A 17919-nucleotide genomic window follows, 5' to 3' on the forward strand; every position below is an offset into this window, starting at 1 on the left:
GTCAATATGAACATACGTAATAAAGAAGCAATCATATGTAAAGTCAGTGTTGAAAGGGGCTGCTGAATTAGTAAATCACGCTACTGGTGAAGGTTTGTTTGAACCATGAAAACTCTTAACCGTGTGTGAAATGGTGATGTATTCGGTCTGTTGGTAAAAGTGAGTGAAACGGTCATTTGTATCGACCATATAATGTAATTATTACATAATGAGGACCTTGTTTTAACTCTCTTCGCCGAAAACATACTCCTGCTTTTCTTAATAATGTAATTGAGTAAATGGATTCGGTGCTCCTCAGTATGCGCGTCGCGTTTCAAATTCCACGACCTTTAGCGCGCGGGAGTCCAACAGGGAGTCCGCGTGAAAGGAAATCACTCAGATTGCAAACTCTAAACGTTGGGAGATCGATTGCACCGACAGCTTTCCGCTGGGCTACGGGCTCTCCCGCGCCTTTCGCTCTCCTTTTAGTTTTCGCTGTTGCTGAATGGGGGGCAGAGGGTTCGGGCGCAACCAGAAACAGAAGACGCCAACCAGTTCTGACGGGGCTCCCAGCTGTACAAATAGAAACAGTCTTTCTCCGCGTAGGCTTACTACAACACAAACCTGGGACGCGGAAAAAAAAATGTCTGGGTCTTTGGAAAGGTCAGATTCCTCACCATATCTAATTCAATTTCACAAACGAACCCAAAAAAAAAGAGTCGATCAGCTGGCGGGTTTTTTTTATGCTCAGTAATACCAGGGCTGCGTAGCACACAGGGCCGCGTGTGACTTTTAAGCAGATCAGAATGCGCACGTCGTCGTCGTGCGCTGTTGGAGTAGTGGCAGTGGTGAGGAAAAGTGAGCGCCGGGTGAAGAGAATTTCTGCACATCAACTTTTAAACTCTCGTTCCACATACTTCTCGCCTTCGCGTGTCCTCTGGTGATTAATGAGGGATGAGATAATTGTCCCGTCCTACGATTGTCTCCGAGCCTAGAAGCACGGGCTCCTGGGTGAGTCTCGCTGGGTCTGTTAAAGACATTAGCGCTCTGCACTGGGCTCGCAGAGAGCCGAACAGACAGCACTCACTTCTCTAAATAAACATTAGTCTTAAAAAGTTTGCCCCCGCGACCCCGGGCTGATCGCATTTCATTCGGGCTATTAAGCTTCGTTTTTATATCGCTCATGCAAAGCACAAAGTTTCCACTCCTGAAAATACACTGCCACTAAGATTTTAATGAACACACTTTTCAGATTGTCTGGCGTGTGGTCTTATTCATTTTTAATGCATGCTAAACCTGCATTGGACACAGTACGTTTTCTGTTTCGGGAAAATAAATATTATGCAGCTGGAGGAGTGTCTGATTGTGGAATTAAAAAATAAAAGAAAATCTCAAAATTCCCATATTTGTTAAGTATCACGGTGTAAAGTGTCAATCTGAACTACGTGGAACACAAGTGTGAATTGCACAAGAGCGAAATAAAGGAAACAATGGCAAATTAAATTAATACAGTGTTTCTCTTTAACAGGCGGCTTTCTCTCATAACCAATCGATACCCCCGTTTTAAGCAGTCCTGTGAGGGAGCGCATTAATGTAAGTCGATCGAAGCAGTTCTACAGCTGTCTGACATATCTGTGCTGTTCCGCGCAAGGATCATTTAAACCTTCAGTGAATTGTGGGCCATCGAACCAAATTGTCTCAGAGGTTGAATGGGAAAACAGAGCACTTGAATCCGTGAAAGCAAAGTTAAAAAAAGGAATAGTATTCGCAGGTAACAGTACAGTAAATGCACTGCGAGTCACAAAACAGGCAACTCTCTAATTTATGGTTTACGTAGTTATAAATTAAATTAAAAAAAAACTTCCCTGGAGGTCTTTGACCTGGGCTCCAGATCGGTGTTTGTAACCAAAAAGTCATTGAAACATACATAAGAAAAGGGGATATTGACCAGGCCATTCAAACTGGTTTGTATCACAGGCAACGATAAACCAATTCTTCAGTACTCATTCTTTTTCTGCTCCAGAATAATCCCAAGGGCAAGAGGGCGACTACAGCCTGACAGTAGTTAGTTAGTATTCCCGATTCTGGCAAAATCTCCTGCTCTCACTGAATACATAAAGGAAGAATTAACAATACGTATCTGCAATACTTTGGCTTCTGTCGTGATTATTTGTAATTGAATATACATACATTTTGATGGGGGGTATTTGTAACTTTCATTACATTGAACGTAGTGAAAGTAGTGCTCAATTGGTGAAAATAATAGGATGTCGACCTGATTTGCCAAGTTTATCCTAATCCGCTGGGGTCTGAGTCTGTGTCCACGCTAAATTATCAGATGACATTTGGCCTTTCCGGAAAAGGTAACGCCGGAATAGATTGGGAAAGATAAAATCTTAGTTATTAAATAAGGTTCCCGTTCACACTGGATAACGAAGTCGCGTCACACAACACCTTAACACCGGCCGTGGTTTATGGCGTCTTGAGTTTTGTGTTTTGTTCCCGTCAGGAAACCGTCAGGTTTGCTCCAGCTAACTTTCCAGTCATTCCTCTTCAGCACTGAGGTTAAACCGCCTGTTTACGATCTTAAACCGAAAGTGAAATGAACAGATGTGATCCTGCGAGGGTCGCGCGCCTCGTTCACTCCAGAAACAAGTGCTCATTGAGCTAAATTGCACACTCCTCCGTGCACTTGCGTCTCCGTGTCAGGAAACATAACATTTTCTCAGTGTGGGGGCTGCAGCTGTGATGCTCTATCATGAGCAGGCTAATAGCGTGGGTCACATGTTAAGCCCTCGCCGTTATTAACATTAATATATTTGTGTCCCTCGGCAGCGCATTTAGCGATTTCTGTTAAGCCAACCCATTGTCAAAACGGTTCACTCAAGGCGCAGTGATCCAATGGGTTGCCATGGCGATCATAATGATATTAAAAGAGGAGCCATCCCGTGAGCCCGGGGAAGCACTCAGGCAGGGAAAAAAACCCTGAAGTTAGCATAGTGCACTCCACTTGATGGGAGACGCTTAGAAGTGTATCCATTTGTCGCGGTGAGTTAAAAACCAAACAGTCAAAACCATCCTCCATACTTCTTGCTAGCACTGGGCCCAACGTATAGATCGAACTAGAAAAGTGTGAAGTGTTTGAAAGGCCATAGAAAGAGACTATACCTATATCAACCGCAATAAACTATTTCCCAAATGTTTACCCCTAGGCTAAATGTTTCGCCTAACCGGATCATTGAATGTATTATTGATATTGTTCTTGTAAATTCTAAACGCAGGTTCCGACACAGAGCCGTCAACACTGTGTGCCGGGGATGACGGTATATTCTCACCAGTCTTCTTGATTGAATTTCGTGCGTTGTGGAATTATGTTGTTATTATTAGTAGTATGACTGGTAGTTTATCAGATAAATGGTAATTAATTTAAGCCACATGTAAACAACAATAAGAATTCCACTATACAACTCTTTGTATTAAGCTTATATACACTTGTATATAAGCTTAATACACTTGTGTGTTTATTGTCGTATGTCTTGTGTTGTTGATGTTAAGACTCCAACAACTGAAATAAGCTACAGAGATGTGTTTAAAACGAGTTATTCAAGATCAATGTCTAATTCTTAAGTGTTTTCGGTTTTGTTTTTGTAAAGTGGACAAGATGGTCATTCACAATCACGTGTATAAATGCGTAAACACACAGAAAAAGTCCACACGCACAAAATGTAACCGGGCATTTCTCATTGTTTTGGCGGTGGCATCGATATTTATTTAACATCTGCTTATGCGGTCCTTTTATTTTTATTTTTTAAAAAGTGCTGTTTCTCTGTGGCGGTGGTTCAGAGTTTGTGTATAAATCTCCTAAGCAAAACTCAGAGGTGTTACCCATTCAAACAAAATGACCCCATAGTCCGGAAACCGCAGTTTTTGTTTTCCTCTGAGTTGGTACATGTAATGGATGTTCATCGAATTTTTTACACATTTATCTTACTTCCCCGAAAGTAATACACGCCAGGCCAGAGCCCGTTACTGCTGCGTTGTGGGATCAAAAAGAAAATGTATCTTTCAATCATTTGATCCTCTGGGGAATTAAATATCATAGGTAGTATAAATATGCGTATTAACGTGATAAATTGTTAATCGTAATCTAGGCCGCATCCTTTAATTTTAAATAGCCAAATAAACTTGGCTCTGAAACTCCTCGCTTCGCCAACCATCTGTGTTTTTAAAAGCCGGACATTGTTTTGTTACATTACGTCGTCATAGCTGTAGTGCCACTTGTAAAACTGTCAGTTTCGGAATAATTTTCAAAAATGAAGTATGAAAAATGATTAAGGGTTATGTTGTGTATATTTATGTAATCGAACGTCTTTATTTATGGAGTGGCAGGTTTTATAGAGGCCCTTTGATTACCATGTTGTGATCATCCAGCACAGGCGCTAAATATTGTTTTGTTCTGTTTCTTAACGAATTGTAATGGAAACTTAACTTCATTCGGTAAAGCCATCAGGGTGGGTGGTCAGAATACAATACAAACTCCTCATTCCAGAACACTGCTATCATTTAGGGACACTGCACTGGGAGTTCAGTGTTAATGTAATAAGCGCCCACTAACCATACCCACACAATGTGAATAGCAAATAAATATTTTATCCCCTTAGCCTAAACCTCTTTACCGTGCTTTACGAATGTAACAATCATGTGCAAATCACAGTACGAAATCCTAAGGTTCGAAAACGTAGAGCAACCTTATTTTAGTAACTCGCAAAATTGTATTTATTCGTGTTATCTGTACACTGTGCACTGAATGTAGGACTATTGTGAGATTTCAAAACATTGCGATTTTTCTATTATATTTGAAGTCCTCTATTATTGTAATACAGCACAATAATAATAATAACAGCGTAGGGATTCGTTTAATACCAGGTGGTGTCCATCTATAAGCAAACAGAAAGTGTATCTAAGTACTGTACCTGACACTATTCCAGCTTCAGGACCATTGTTTAATTAATACAGTAGGTCCTATCTTCATGATTTATACTCTACGTTTAAAATTAAGAGTTTCAGTACATACAGCGACCTTTCAAGGTGTATTTCCCTATCATTGCTATTCTATGCGATTAAACTCTTGAAATTCGTTTTAAGGATAGTTTTTCCTTTCTGCGTGGGCGTAATTTGCGTATTGATGTGAAATGTTATATTTTAAGGATTCTGAACTCAGCGTCTCCTGCTTTTAAACAAAGGGAGTGCAGTCCCTGAACATATCCCACCTGATGTATCGGCTGTGCGGCGGAATGAATGGAGCAGGTGTCTCGGTTCGTCACGGAGAGTTGACGAGACCCAGAGAAACCCTTCCAAAGTTAATATTGTGTTTCAAGTAAGGCGAACGTGCTGTGCTTTTGGTTTATTTACACATCATAAATTCATTAAGCCGAAGATTCCCTTGTCAACTGGGAAAATATGGGTGGGGGGGGATATTTTTGGGAGGAAAAATCAAATTTATTGCGACACCTCATCCTGGAGTCCCAGTGTCCTGGGAATCTTATCTCATGACGAGCATTCCTGAAATGCTACCGCAGTCCACGCCACAGAAGCAAGAGACGTCCCCGCTTCTGTATCCCCGTGCACAGCAGACTGCTGAGCACAGCCGTCTGAGGGAAATAAGACTTCGCCAGTGGAAAGTGAAATCTAAGACATTTTCGTTCTCCTAGCTCATAAACACAGCGCTTATATTTAACACCTTACTTATAATTATCCCGTCGTGCACATAGTTAAGTCAAGACGTTTGACACGATTTTCTTCCGAGGCACCGTAGTGATTTATAAAAACTTCAATACTCTAGTTTTTGGAAAGATCACATCTATGTAAGACTTATTTAGCCCTTTTCACTCATTTTTATAATGTTCCTTTTAAGGCGTAGTTTAACATTGTCCCAAATACTTTAACAACAGTGTGGTCAGCTCAACCACAGAACACCAAGATGGAAAAAAAAACATTCAGACAGCAGACGTGCAAATCGTCATAATCATTAATTAATTCTTATTATTATATACATTATTATATAACAACTACAATATTAGATCGTTCTTATTAGTATTAGCACGCGAAGATTGGTTTCGTAGCTAGATATTCGTCCTAATAAAGTAAAACTTGGTGAAAAATTTGGCCAGGCTGTTGTAGCACACGGGGGTGTGGGAACACATGAGCCGTGGAAGTCAGAGATGGCTGAAAAATCTTCGGGGGAAAAAAAGTCGTTGTAATTTAGGTGTTGGCAACATACAAAGGACGTGAGATGTGCTTTTGGTACAGGTACGGTTAATTGGAGAAAATTAAAATTAAAAGGCGCATCACTGCATAAAAAAATAAGATCATAATTTTCAATGCTGACGCTCGGTTATTGTTGCTGAAGAAGGGAATTTACCTCAAACTGCAGTCGTGTGGCCAACGGACTGAATTACCCACCCACGGTTCACCCAACGGTGAAGATGATGGGTGACAATTAAATGACCTGTAAGCTGTCCAGGGTTGTTTTCGTCAATTATTTTGTTACTGTTAGTGGGGAAACAAATGGCGACAACGCCGATTCCTCACTCTATGGTCCCCGAAGCCGCTGTCGTGTGAAACGGGGATCACTCCTCGCGCGCACACAGGCACTCCAGCGGCCGCAGCTCATCAAAGCGGCCTCATTAGCATACGAAAGCCGCGAGGAGCCGCGAGCCTGACGGATCAAAGCTGAACCCGCGCCTCCAGATCATCCCAACACCTGTTGCTCAAACACCGCAGGCCGAAAGTTTAATTTTATTTTTCAATATTTCTTTTATCGACGCCGGTATACACAAACAAACAAGACAGAAACAAAAAACCGAGCAAGGGTGTGCGTGTCTGAATGAACGGCGCAGAGTGTCGGAGGTGACGGTTCACAAATGTCTGAATATTTTTTTATCGATTGTGCTGGCAACGGGTTTAGCTGTAGACTATTCGTTTTTGCAGTCTTGTACGTGTTGTGGGTTAAATATACATAAAGAACATACTTTAATGATACTTAACCAAACGCACGGAAGAGTTCAAATCAGCTGTTCGAAAAAAAGGCAATAGCACTTCAAGACAAAAATCAACACACACTCAACGTGTCTATTAAACATGGCAGACGGTTAATCTGAACATATTATGTTATACCGTTTGAACACCACTATTGTCCTGTATTCCAAATTGTAAAAAATTGACAGTGCTACATTGCTTTCTTAACAGTGTTAATCCACGTATTTGTTCGTTTCACAACAAGTATCCCCGTGTGATCACAGTTGTTTGTTTGAACTTCAGGTAGAAAGAATATCAGATGTGCTAACAATATTTAAGAAAACGAGGAAAAAAAGTCCCCTCTTGCTTAATTTTCAGGACTTTGTGTTTACATCGTACAGTGCTGGAACAACACAATGGATTCCCCTTGGACTGGAGCGCTTCAAATTTATTTTATCCAAACCGTTATTTGGAGACTGGATTAAAACTCCACTTACATTTCTAGGTTGTTGTTTTTTTTTGTCTTTTTTCCCATGCACACTTTTACAAACCTACATCAAATAAGACGGACAGTGCAGGGGGCGGGCGGTAGGGTCCCATCTGAGATCCGGTCACCCGCCGGATTGTGGTCTCGGCTCTGCCCGCTTCGACACTCCTCATCCTGCACAATGCCCGGGGAGAAGGCCTCTGTGCGCCTGAGCCTTGTACTCGATTCTTTTTGTCCGAAGACGGAGCTAGTCCTATACAGAAAATGTTAATGTTTTTTGTGCCAGCGGTTTGAATCGCTTTCTTTGTGACCGAGGGAGACGGAGTGCAATACGCACAGGTCTCCACGGCCCCGAAAGACACCGGCTTTCTGTTTTTAGATGCATTGGGTGGGGGTTAGCAATCTTCATCTTCCCCTTTCTTCGTTAAAACAATAAAATACATGTCAAACTCGTCGACTAGATTTGAGATTATTGAGAAATAATATCCGAACCCGGTTTAAATTCAGTTTACAGCCTCTTGTTTCCACAAGTGGGAACGATTTGTAACGCTTAATTCCTGTAAGGCCGTTGATACCTAAGGTCGCTGCTGGCGGAATTAAACATCATTGTTTTGCGATGAATCACAGAGATAGTCTTTCTGTGCTCTCTCAAACTACGGGTCTTAATGTACCCGTTAAAGGTGTTTTATTCAGTTATCCAATTTCACTACCGTTGGTACTACTTTTTCAGGTACAAAATGCCCGTTAATCAACTAATAATAACAATCATGTAAAATCAGCGTATGCTGGGTGAGTCGTAAATCTATTATTATTATTATTAATAATAATAATAATAATAATAATAATAATTATAATTATATATTTTAAAATAGCGCATCCGAAAACGATAATTGAATTTATACAATTATACAAGATTCAAATGTAATCGGGGACTGAAAGTTCATTTACAAAATAAATGCGTGTCATTGTGTCTTCCAATGTTATGCTGGAGCTAAAACAATATTATTTTAACATTTAGGAAGTAAAAAGACAGGCAATACTCGCTATTTTTATATCATGTGAAATAGACGAATATATCTTTAAAATATTTTTTCCATAGCAACACGTGCTACACCTAACAACATAAGAACAAACGAAATAGGATTATTGAAATAGGGATACATTTTACTATGAAAACGGCATCGACCGTTTTAATTGCCTCACAATGTATAATTCAGAATTTTAATTCAACGTCGAAACTCCGGTGGAAAAACCATAATAATTATATTTTATTTTTAATCTTGTTATCAATATCTGTAATCAAAACATGAAATATTCCACCTGATGTGGTCTTTTTATATTTAAATATTCTGCTCTAAACGAAAGCAACAGAACATTGTTTACTTTTTAAGAGAAAAGTCAACTAATAGATTGGGCATTGAAATGTAAAATTACACCGAAAAATTTAGAAAAATTGTATCAAACTCCTCCCCGGGCCTTTTTTTTACTAACTGGCACACAAGTGTGTGGACTACAATAAAGTCAAATTTAAGGCTAATAGTGAAGAAGCGGTTTCACTAGGTACACAAAACACCGCACCTACAGGTGCTTTTTCTCCAACCAATTTAGGGAAAAAATGACATTACAGGAAATCGAATTAGAATTAAAAAGGAAGCTAATGTATTCCCCAGAACGACCGGCTTCGGCGAGTATTCAATAGGTAATAGGTCGCAATATAGAAAACATGAGAGAATATATTCCTATGGACTAAAAGCAAGTAAACAAGGCATCTTTGAAATACAATTGCATATTGTATTGCGCGTTTCTAATGCTTAGCTTTGGTGTTGTAATTCTAAGCATGAGTTACCGTGCACGTTTTCCAAAGGCGTCTTTTTAAGACATTGTTTCGATGTTGGAAACAAAACAAATAAAACGAAGGAGGGGAACTGATAGAACAGGATTTGAAGAGACAGCATTTTACCACGCTTGCACTAGCAGAACTCCGTCCAACTGTTGTTTTTTCTGTTCCAACAATTGCCGCGAAGGTGTAGAACAGAGCGCAAAAAGTACATTCATTGCATTGGACTTGTTATTTGCTTGTAGATTACAGAGCATTAAATAATAACACGTTTCGATTTTACCATTCTAATATACAAGTCAAAGGCTTACAGTCTTTTAAGTAAGTCTTACAGTAGAAATAAAAGACAACGGATTCTGGTACTCGAGAGACACCGAGACACACACCTGAAGAGTTCATCTGCATGTCGCTGGGCTAACCTCCGTGATCTGTTAATACACCGTCAGCGGTCTCTGTACTCCGCAGTTGTACGGCCACTGTCCGGGACGCAGCAATGACAGGGAACGAGGCCACATTGCCCCGTTTCTGATCCGTATAATCGCTGGAGCCTCATGCGCAAATGACCGTGAATCAAAGTGTCGCACGGATTTAATTCGATTTTTAATTCGAAGTTGTATAATGAAATGGTCTACCTGTTTGTGTGCTTTTACAAAGGATCTTGACTCTAATTCTACTAGTAAAAATGTGAAGATTAAAATCCACTTATGTTGGGTGAGTCATAAATCGTTATCTATTATGATTATTAATAATAATAATAAAAAAATAATAATATTATCAGTAGTTGTGGAGCTTTTCCACAAGACGCTATTTTCCGCACGTAGACACTGACATAAATCCATGCACAGCAATCTGTCATGATCTACTCCTAGTGATAATACTTTCCATATCCTGTATGTATCAATAATGAGAATGTACTACTACATAACATTTAAATATTATGCATATTAACCGGTGTTTACCTAACGTAAACAGTCCGCTTCAAGCGATTACACGTTTCCCTGTTTTGTCCGTTTTAAAAGTAAAGCGTTTATTCACAAAGACTAATAATCCAGAACAAACAATCCGATTTTTGGGAAGCACACTCCTGGGCCGAGGTAAGAAGGAATAGAAAAACTTCGCAAACACACAGCAATGCGCCGCTTCTTCTGGAAATAAAGTAAATATTGGAATCCCACGCTGTTTCCAGAGACAACCATTCAGGTTCTCAGTCACTCCGAGCTTTTAAAAATAGCATGAAGCTGTTTAATGTTTCTGTCTGTGGCATTCCGCAAAGACGCTCACTTCAGAAACCAGAAACAGCCTCTTTTCACTGAAGAATCCGCCGAAATATCGGCCGAGGTCTGGGTGGTCCCTGCCAATATGCTAATAAGCCACATTCAACAAAATAAAAGCAGAACGTACACGCAATTAGAAATTCTGAGGGATTGTAAACTATAGCTGTAACCCCACCGATTTAATGCTGAGATCAGATTAAAAACATTTATTGTAGGCGGGGTGGTTCCATTGAAGATAATAGAAAGCAGAGCACTGAGAGAATGCATTCAATGTGAGAAATCGAATACCACGGGACACGGAGCAAAACGCAAGCGCAATATGTGAGATAGAGGAAAAGTCCTTTAAAGACAAGCTGTTAATACAAAAAAAAACCTCCGAACAAAGAAACAGATCCACGTGCACCTCTTTTTACACGCGCAATAACGTCATGTGAGCTCAAACTACAACGTGGTCTTCGCTCACGCCGCGAGCTGTTTACATCGTTTTTCAAGTATTTACTTTTCCTTAATCCACGGCGATGTGTGGATTCTCTAAATAGCATTTAGGTGCCTCGCTCGTGCTAAATAAAGTCGGGGGGTAGATTGACACTGTATTTCGAATGGGTCCTTGTTTGAAAACGCGCACCTAGAGTCAACGTGCAAGAGACCGGGGTCCGATTTTGAGCTGGTTCGAGTGACCGCCTTTGCTTTGTGACCTGTGAAGAACGTGATTAAAGAGGCCGGGTTTTCAAAACGCCGCACAGTCCAGTTAACTGTAAATTAACCAGGCAAAGGTTATCTGATCCCGGGCTGCATGCCTTCTTGTTGGCCAACAATAATTTTCACGGTAATAACAGTACAAAACGTGTTGATCTCTCTATACTTCTCGGACTGCCCCTGTTTTTCCCCAACACGTTATTGCATTGTATCGACTTTTCCTTCTTTTGCCTGGGACCGAGATAGTTGCCTTGTAATCAATCCATCCTTAAAAAGAAATCACGGTATTTTCTGAGAATGGATTTTTTAAACAAATGTATTAGGACTATCGCTTTATTCCATGAGCATTTCGAGTTTTGAACCGTGTCGTCCATCCAGCTTGGTGATTATCTTTCAAACAAAGCCCACTATAGAAAAGTATTTCTTTAGTTTATTTTAGTGTGGGCTCATCGTCTATAAATCCTAAACGGTTTGGAGGCAGGAGCCGATAATTTGCCAAGCTGTGAGACAGAGTGGGGTAAAAAGACGTCTCGGATCTTTAGTACCAGGTGTACCGATGTAGAAAAGACATATACTGTGTATATCTCTCGGGGCGTGCTGCCTCTTGCACAGCGTGCCCTGTATGTCCAGTCGTGGGCCAGTCACTGCGCGTCGATTTCTTTATTCTTCATCGCCTCAACTGCCGTTCAAAGAGAGACTTGTGGGGTCCCAGATTGCAGGCCGCGTAAGAAATCGACAAGGAGACACACAAAAAATACCCCCACTCCCACGACACGGCCGCGCTCTAGGTCCCAGAACAAGCTATTCGGGCCGGTTTGGACAATCACGACCCACACAAACTCCCCTCTCCAGCGCGGACTATCCGCCCTGTTAGCCTCTTCCGTTCCGTTTCCCGTGAAATTGACCTAGTCAGCTGCTCTGCTTCTCTTGCATGTAACTGGGTCATCAATGCTCAAACAACTGCAATAAACACCCAAAGCTGTGGTGCTCCTGTCGACAATGATATACCAAACGGTACATTGGGAAACCTTTTACCCCTAAAAAGAGGAAAGGCTTAAGTTTCCCTTTTTCTGGACTACCGTCTGAATATCCGAAAGCATGCTGAAATAAAAAGCCCATACATCAATGAGCCCACAGGCCTGTTCGCAAGTGGGTTCACGTCAAGTCTATTTATAACGACTTCCCCCCTTCGCGCTTGTGCCACATTAAATAACAAATTAAATTTAAAACGCTTGCTTCGTTCCGCAACTTCCACATTGCTCTTTAATTTTCTGCTGTAAGTCTGGCTGGTGGATTAACCCTGTGCTATTCTAGTTGAAAGCGTTGGGTTACACACTGTCGTGGTTTAACGAGCGCCTGTGTGGAGCTGTACAAGACCGACAGGGCTCACCGGCACTTCACGGGCAGAAATACCACCTTCCACAGCCCACAGCAAACCGGCTAGTCCGCCCTGCTCTTGCGCTGCGACCTAGCCGCCTTTATCGTTGCTGTTCAAAATGCGGTACACCATTCCAGGCGAAGGAGCTGGTGTAATTTTTCAGAGTTCTCGGCTTTTCTTCTCCTTGAAACCATATGGAAAACATAGACGCAGAAGCGCACGATAACCGAATCCAGGCATCAAAGCCTATAGAACTTCTTAACTAAAGGAACTGGGAGCATATTTCTGTGCGCATCAAAAGCTCTGGAGGGCAACGGGGGAGGCCCACCCCCCGATAATGAGCTTGTCAAAAACACCCCACATAGCAATTTAGCAATTTGCACACAGCTCCGGTAAATAAAAGGGCCTGTGCACCCCCTTCAGCTTAAAACATGTGCTTGGCAAACTTTAAAACGGATTCATTGGCCTCCTGTTTTCTCCTGCGGCGAGTCCCGCAGGCTCTTTGTAAAAATCTCGAGGAACAAGCAACTTGAAAGAAGACAACCGACTGTCCTGTGAGAAGATCGCTTTTCAAAAGCAAATGTGTGTGTGGCTCGGCTGTGAGACCGCTCGCTGGGACCCTATTCACCGACCAGAGCGGGGGTCTCCAGCGACAACGTCAACAAACTCGCAAAGGCGGCATTATACAGATTAGGCCAGATGCAAAAAAAATTGCTACTACAAATTAGCACGAACCTACAGATCCTGTGGACCTGTACACAAGTCGTTAAATTATGCATTTCCCCAAAATCTGCGGTGGCCATTAATTAAAGGCCAGTATTATGGCACCATTCCGGGTAATTATTTGTCCTTTCGTAGGAGCAAATCAAAGACGTTATGTAAAAAAAAAGTATCCGCACAGTGAGGATTGTGTCTCAATGACAGGAAATTACTGCATGTTCGTGTTTTGTTTTGCTGGGGGAGGGCGTTATCACACAGCTCTGTCCAGACTCCCTTTTTAAAACGTTTTTTTAAGTAATGTTTTATATTTATTTGACTTCCATTATTACTATATTGAATGTTTACTATATATTTAATACCATATATAGTACTATTGTTATTATTATTTTAAGGTTTAGAAGAGATTCTCAGCTCCGTAGTCAATCTTAGGAAGGCTTTGCCTTTGTGTTGATGTCCTTTTAAGTTTTCACGCCATTAATGGTGTAATTAGCAGTGTAATTATTACGGGTGCGTGTACTGATAACGCCTCTGGTAAGCTCATTCGGACTCTCGCCCACCCTGTCTCTCGCCATGCAGTTTTTTTCGGCCAAATCGCGGATATCTGCGAACGTGCTGAAATTATCCAACAATTAAATAACTTAACGAAAACTTTTTTAAAAAATTCACAGACATTTATTTTTTTTACATCAAAATGACCTAGGGGACATTTTTGTACTTTTTGTTTGTTGTTGTTTTTTTTTATACAGATACCACCATTTTTCACAGATTCGCTCAATAAAATAGATCACAACTGATGCACAACACGGAAACATAATACGAGGTATCACGCTGTACACCAACAATATTATCTATCAACAAAATAATTACAATTTCACCAAACAGAGATTAAGATAATGGGGCATATTAGTGGAAAAGTAAATTCTATTCTTTACAGCTCCCATCGTCTTTTGTAATGTGCTTTTAAAATAATCAAAAACCTGAGTTTTTCGGCCTAGATATTCAGACAGTGCTAAAAACAAACATAAAAAACCATATCAACCACCAAAATTGATTGCTACACAGCCAGTTGGTTGACATTCACGATTGTTTTAAACCAGATACCTTACAAAATGTTATTTGTACTTTGTATGCTGAAGGTGTGACGAACAGACTTTCCTGCGTTAAAATGTAAATTCGGCTGCTTGACCCTAAAAATTACTTTCTAACGCGATTGATTTTCTGTATAAATCTGACATAGAATTACGTTTCTCCCTCAGAGTATGATACATATTTACAAGTCATAAATATATTTTTTGTTTGTTTTTTTTAACTTTTTTTTTAAAAAAGGGGAAAAGAAAAATAGTTAAGTGATCTGCAGAGCCGCAAAAAGTGTTTAAATCCTACCTTCACATAGGATACAGGACGAAAGACAAGTTTTTGATTGTGTGATATATATATATATTTGCTTTTAAAAATGACAGCTGTTAAGGTTTGTGATTTTACTGGAGAAAGCCTGTCCGCCGGCAGACTGGAGAAGGTTTTCGTGAGGCAGGTTTAAGTGGCTTGAGGCGGACGTAAGTGCCGGGGTCAGTACTGCCAGGATTTGCGCCTGGCTGCCCGTCTGAGATGGGTACGGAGAGGCCGGAGTACTCGCCGCGCTGCTGACCCCGATAATGTTGTCTATGGAAAAGGACGGCCTCGCCTGACCGCTGCTGTCCGCTTTCAAGGGCTGCAGGCTGGGTACCGTCGGGCTGAGCTGGGGGTAGAAGGGTTTCCTCGTCAACTCGCTGCCCAGCAGGGACGGGATGTGCGGTGCCTGGAAAATGGAGGCCGGAGACGGCAGGGCGCACTGCGGGGGCTGGAAGGGGAATGCGCCGCCGTGGTGGTGGTGATAATTCTGCAGCTGGATGCTGTAATTGTACCCGTATGGTCCGTACCCGAATCCGGGCAGGAAGCTATTGGGGTCCCGCAGGATTTCGGTAGACTGGTGCCTCTTGAAGCGCTTTCGCCTCCTCAGAAAGCTGCCGTTGTCGAACATGTCAGCGGACTCCGGGTCCAGGGTCCAGTAGTTGCCCTTCCCTGGGTTGCCCGGCTCCCTGGGGATCTTGACGAAGCAGTCGTTGAGGGAGAGATTGTGCCGGATGGAGTTCTGCCAGGCGGGGAATTTCTCCCGGTAGTAGGGAAACCTGTTGCTGATGAACTCGCAGATCTCGCTGAGCGTCAGCCTCTTTTTGGGGCTCTGCAAGATTGCCATAGTGATGAGGGCGATGTAGGAGTACGGGGGCTTCACCAGGGTGTTCTTGCCTGCTTTCTCACCCCCTCCTCCACCCCCTCTCGCCGAAGTGCATTCGGAGCCGCTCAGGGCCGGCGAAGGGGCGCCCTCCCCCGCGTTCCGGGACGAGTTGTCGTCCGAGTCGTTGTCCGAGTGGAAATCATCATGGTACTTTCCGTCTTTGACGACGCTCATGTCCCCAACGACGTCTATATCCACATCCTCAGACAGAACGGAATTGTCGGACATCTCCGTCCCTAAAGTCATCGTTGGAATGTCTCCTCTTCCGAGCGTCCCCCCAGTTCCCTATGTCGACCCCCCCCCTCCCCTGCCAACGCTGACACCAACACCTCCTCCACCGAAGCTGCGGCACCAGCGAATCCCCGGTCCGCCTTCACGCGCAGCCTCTTTTGCAAAACATCAAATGCGCAAAATGAGTTCAGTTGCAATGCGCGCTGCGCGACGGGGCCGTGAGAAACTGTGCAGTGGGCGCACACAGCTGCATTCCCCGGCAAGATTCTGGCCAGCCGTTGGAAACAAAACGAAAACAAAAAGAGAGGAATCCGTCGACGTTGTTATCGGTTAGTTGAACTCTTCTGCTTGCTTGTTTTCTTCCTGTTTTATTTCGTGAGACCCCTTTGCGCACGGTCCAGAACGCGTCCAAGTCCCGTGCGAGCCTCTAACTCTTTCCCCTCCAAGCTCTCAAAAGACATTTATCCAGCTCCCGCAGTCACGTGCCCAGCGCGTCACAGCTGCCAGGCGCGCGGCCTCAGCCAGCCGGAGCACAAGCCAGGACACACAGAGAGACACCCCGCGCGTAGACTCCAGGCTTTATTTATTCTTGTCCATTCCATTCTTTGTTTCCGTTTGTCGTTTCTTCAAAAAAACAAAACAAAACAAAAACAAAACAACGAAATTGATCTAAAACCGATCTGGAAAACAAGTGACGTTCTTTGCCTGTACTCCAATGCGCAAACTGAGTGTTTCGGTTCTTGCACACCGTTTGCGTGAAAGTCCAAGTCACAGCTGTCGTCAGATCAAAAACCAAGATCGGCGGTAATCAATAATCAAACAAAACACACAGGACTGATGCACGTTTTCAGTCCGCTTCACACTGCGTTTCCACGCATACCCGCGCAAAGCGCGTTCAACCACTATAGCGATATTGACGGGTTTCTTTTCGAAAAATAATCTTATAGGTTTGTATGCTTTTGTTGGTCCGACTACAAATGTCATTGAAATTGATAACAGTGAACCCGTGGTTTCAATTGAGCGTTTGGAGTATCTACAGTTCGACATTAAATGTCATACGTATTCTGCTGTAGACAAGCATTTTTTTCATTAACTTTTAAATATGTTGGAAACGGTACCCAGCTGGTGAAAACTATCTTGATGAGCCAAGATTCCTAAACTCCGCGGTGGATTAAATCGACATTCATTCTATATTGTCAGATAAAACTCCGTGCTGGAAGGATAGTAAGTTTCTGAACGAGATAAGGAGTTCATTAAACATTTAATGTGTATTGGCGTTTCTGGATTAACTTCGATTTGCTTTCCTGCAACTAAAATGTAGCTTTATTCACACTCTGTTCTCCAACTCTGATTCAATAAATAAAGGAGTGTTCTTTGTATTCCGAGACAGTCTAAACTGTTGTTTTTACGCCATTGAAATATTCTGGGCAAGGTTATTCCGATTTGATTTCCTATGTTGTTCTATATTCTGTTACGTTCCTCTTCCTATCCTCTCACACAAATTTCAAAAGAATGAATATCAATGCAGTTACTTTCCCTCATAGCGCTTCTGGAGCCCGGTTTGATAATAAAAATTACGCTCTCTAATTTGCATTCCACTTGGACATTCATCCGAATATGTTAATAAACCCGCAGTGAATCAAAACATCTTTTCAAAAGACTTCTGGAAACACGGCTAATCACATGAACTGTAGAGCGCGCAATTTTTATTTTTCTCTCGTTCGCTATTCGGAAAATAAGGAATAAAAATGTTTTCGTTTTTCAGTGACCTGTAGGAGCAAATATAGATGTGACTTGGACGTGCTTGTCGTCATTCTTCCTCAGGTTTAACGACATTTCACATACAGTAAAGAGTCTCTTATACAGTCTTTCTTGCACATAATTAGAATCTTCTCAAACACACAATACCAGTTAAAAGCTTTCTTTAAATATGTAGATGTTTATTATATTGTTGTTTTTGTTCACTGGAGTGGCATTTAGATTCTTCAGGATAAAAAAATAATCTTGGAACACTTGACAAGATTCGTG

General features: G+C 42.0%; 1 protein-coding gene and 1 long non-coding RNA gene across 2 annotated transcripts in view; one reads left to right on the forward strand and one right to left on the reverse strand.

Moving 5' to 3' along the window:
* Positions 1-751: 751 nt before the first annotated feature.
* The window catches only part of LOC138241151 (uncharacterized), a 39031-nt gene continuing 21863 nt past the window's right edge, over positions 752-17919 (forward strand). The window contains exons 1-2 of the long non-coding RNA XR_011190329.1: positions 752-990; positions 1508-1572. This is a non-coding gene — a long non-coding RNA (uncharacterized lncRNA). The remainder of the gene's footprint in view (positions 991-1507; positions 1573-17919) is intronic.
* foxd2 (forkhead box D2) lies at positions 14038-16332 on the reverse strand. Its single transcript, XM_006635061.3, has one exon. The coding sequence runs from the start codon at positions 15904-15906 to the stop codon at positions 14836-14838; it is 1071 nt and encodes a 356-aa protein (XP_006635124.1). The 5' UTR covers positions 15907-16332; the 3' UTR covers positions 14038-14835.

Source organism: Lepisosteus oculatus, chromosome 9 (assembly GCF_040954835.1).
Source record: "Lepisosteus oculatus isolate fLepOcu1 chromosome 9, fLepOcu1.hap2, whole genome shotgun sequence".
Classification (NCBI taxonomy): domain Eukaryota; kingdom Metazoa; phylum Chordata; class Actinopteri; order Semionotiformes; family Lepisosteidae; genus Lepisosteus; species Lepisosteus oculatus.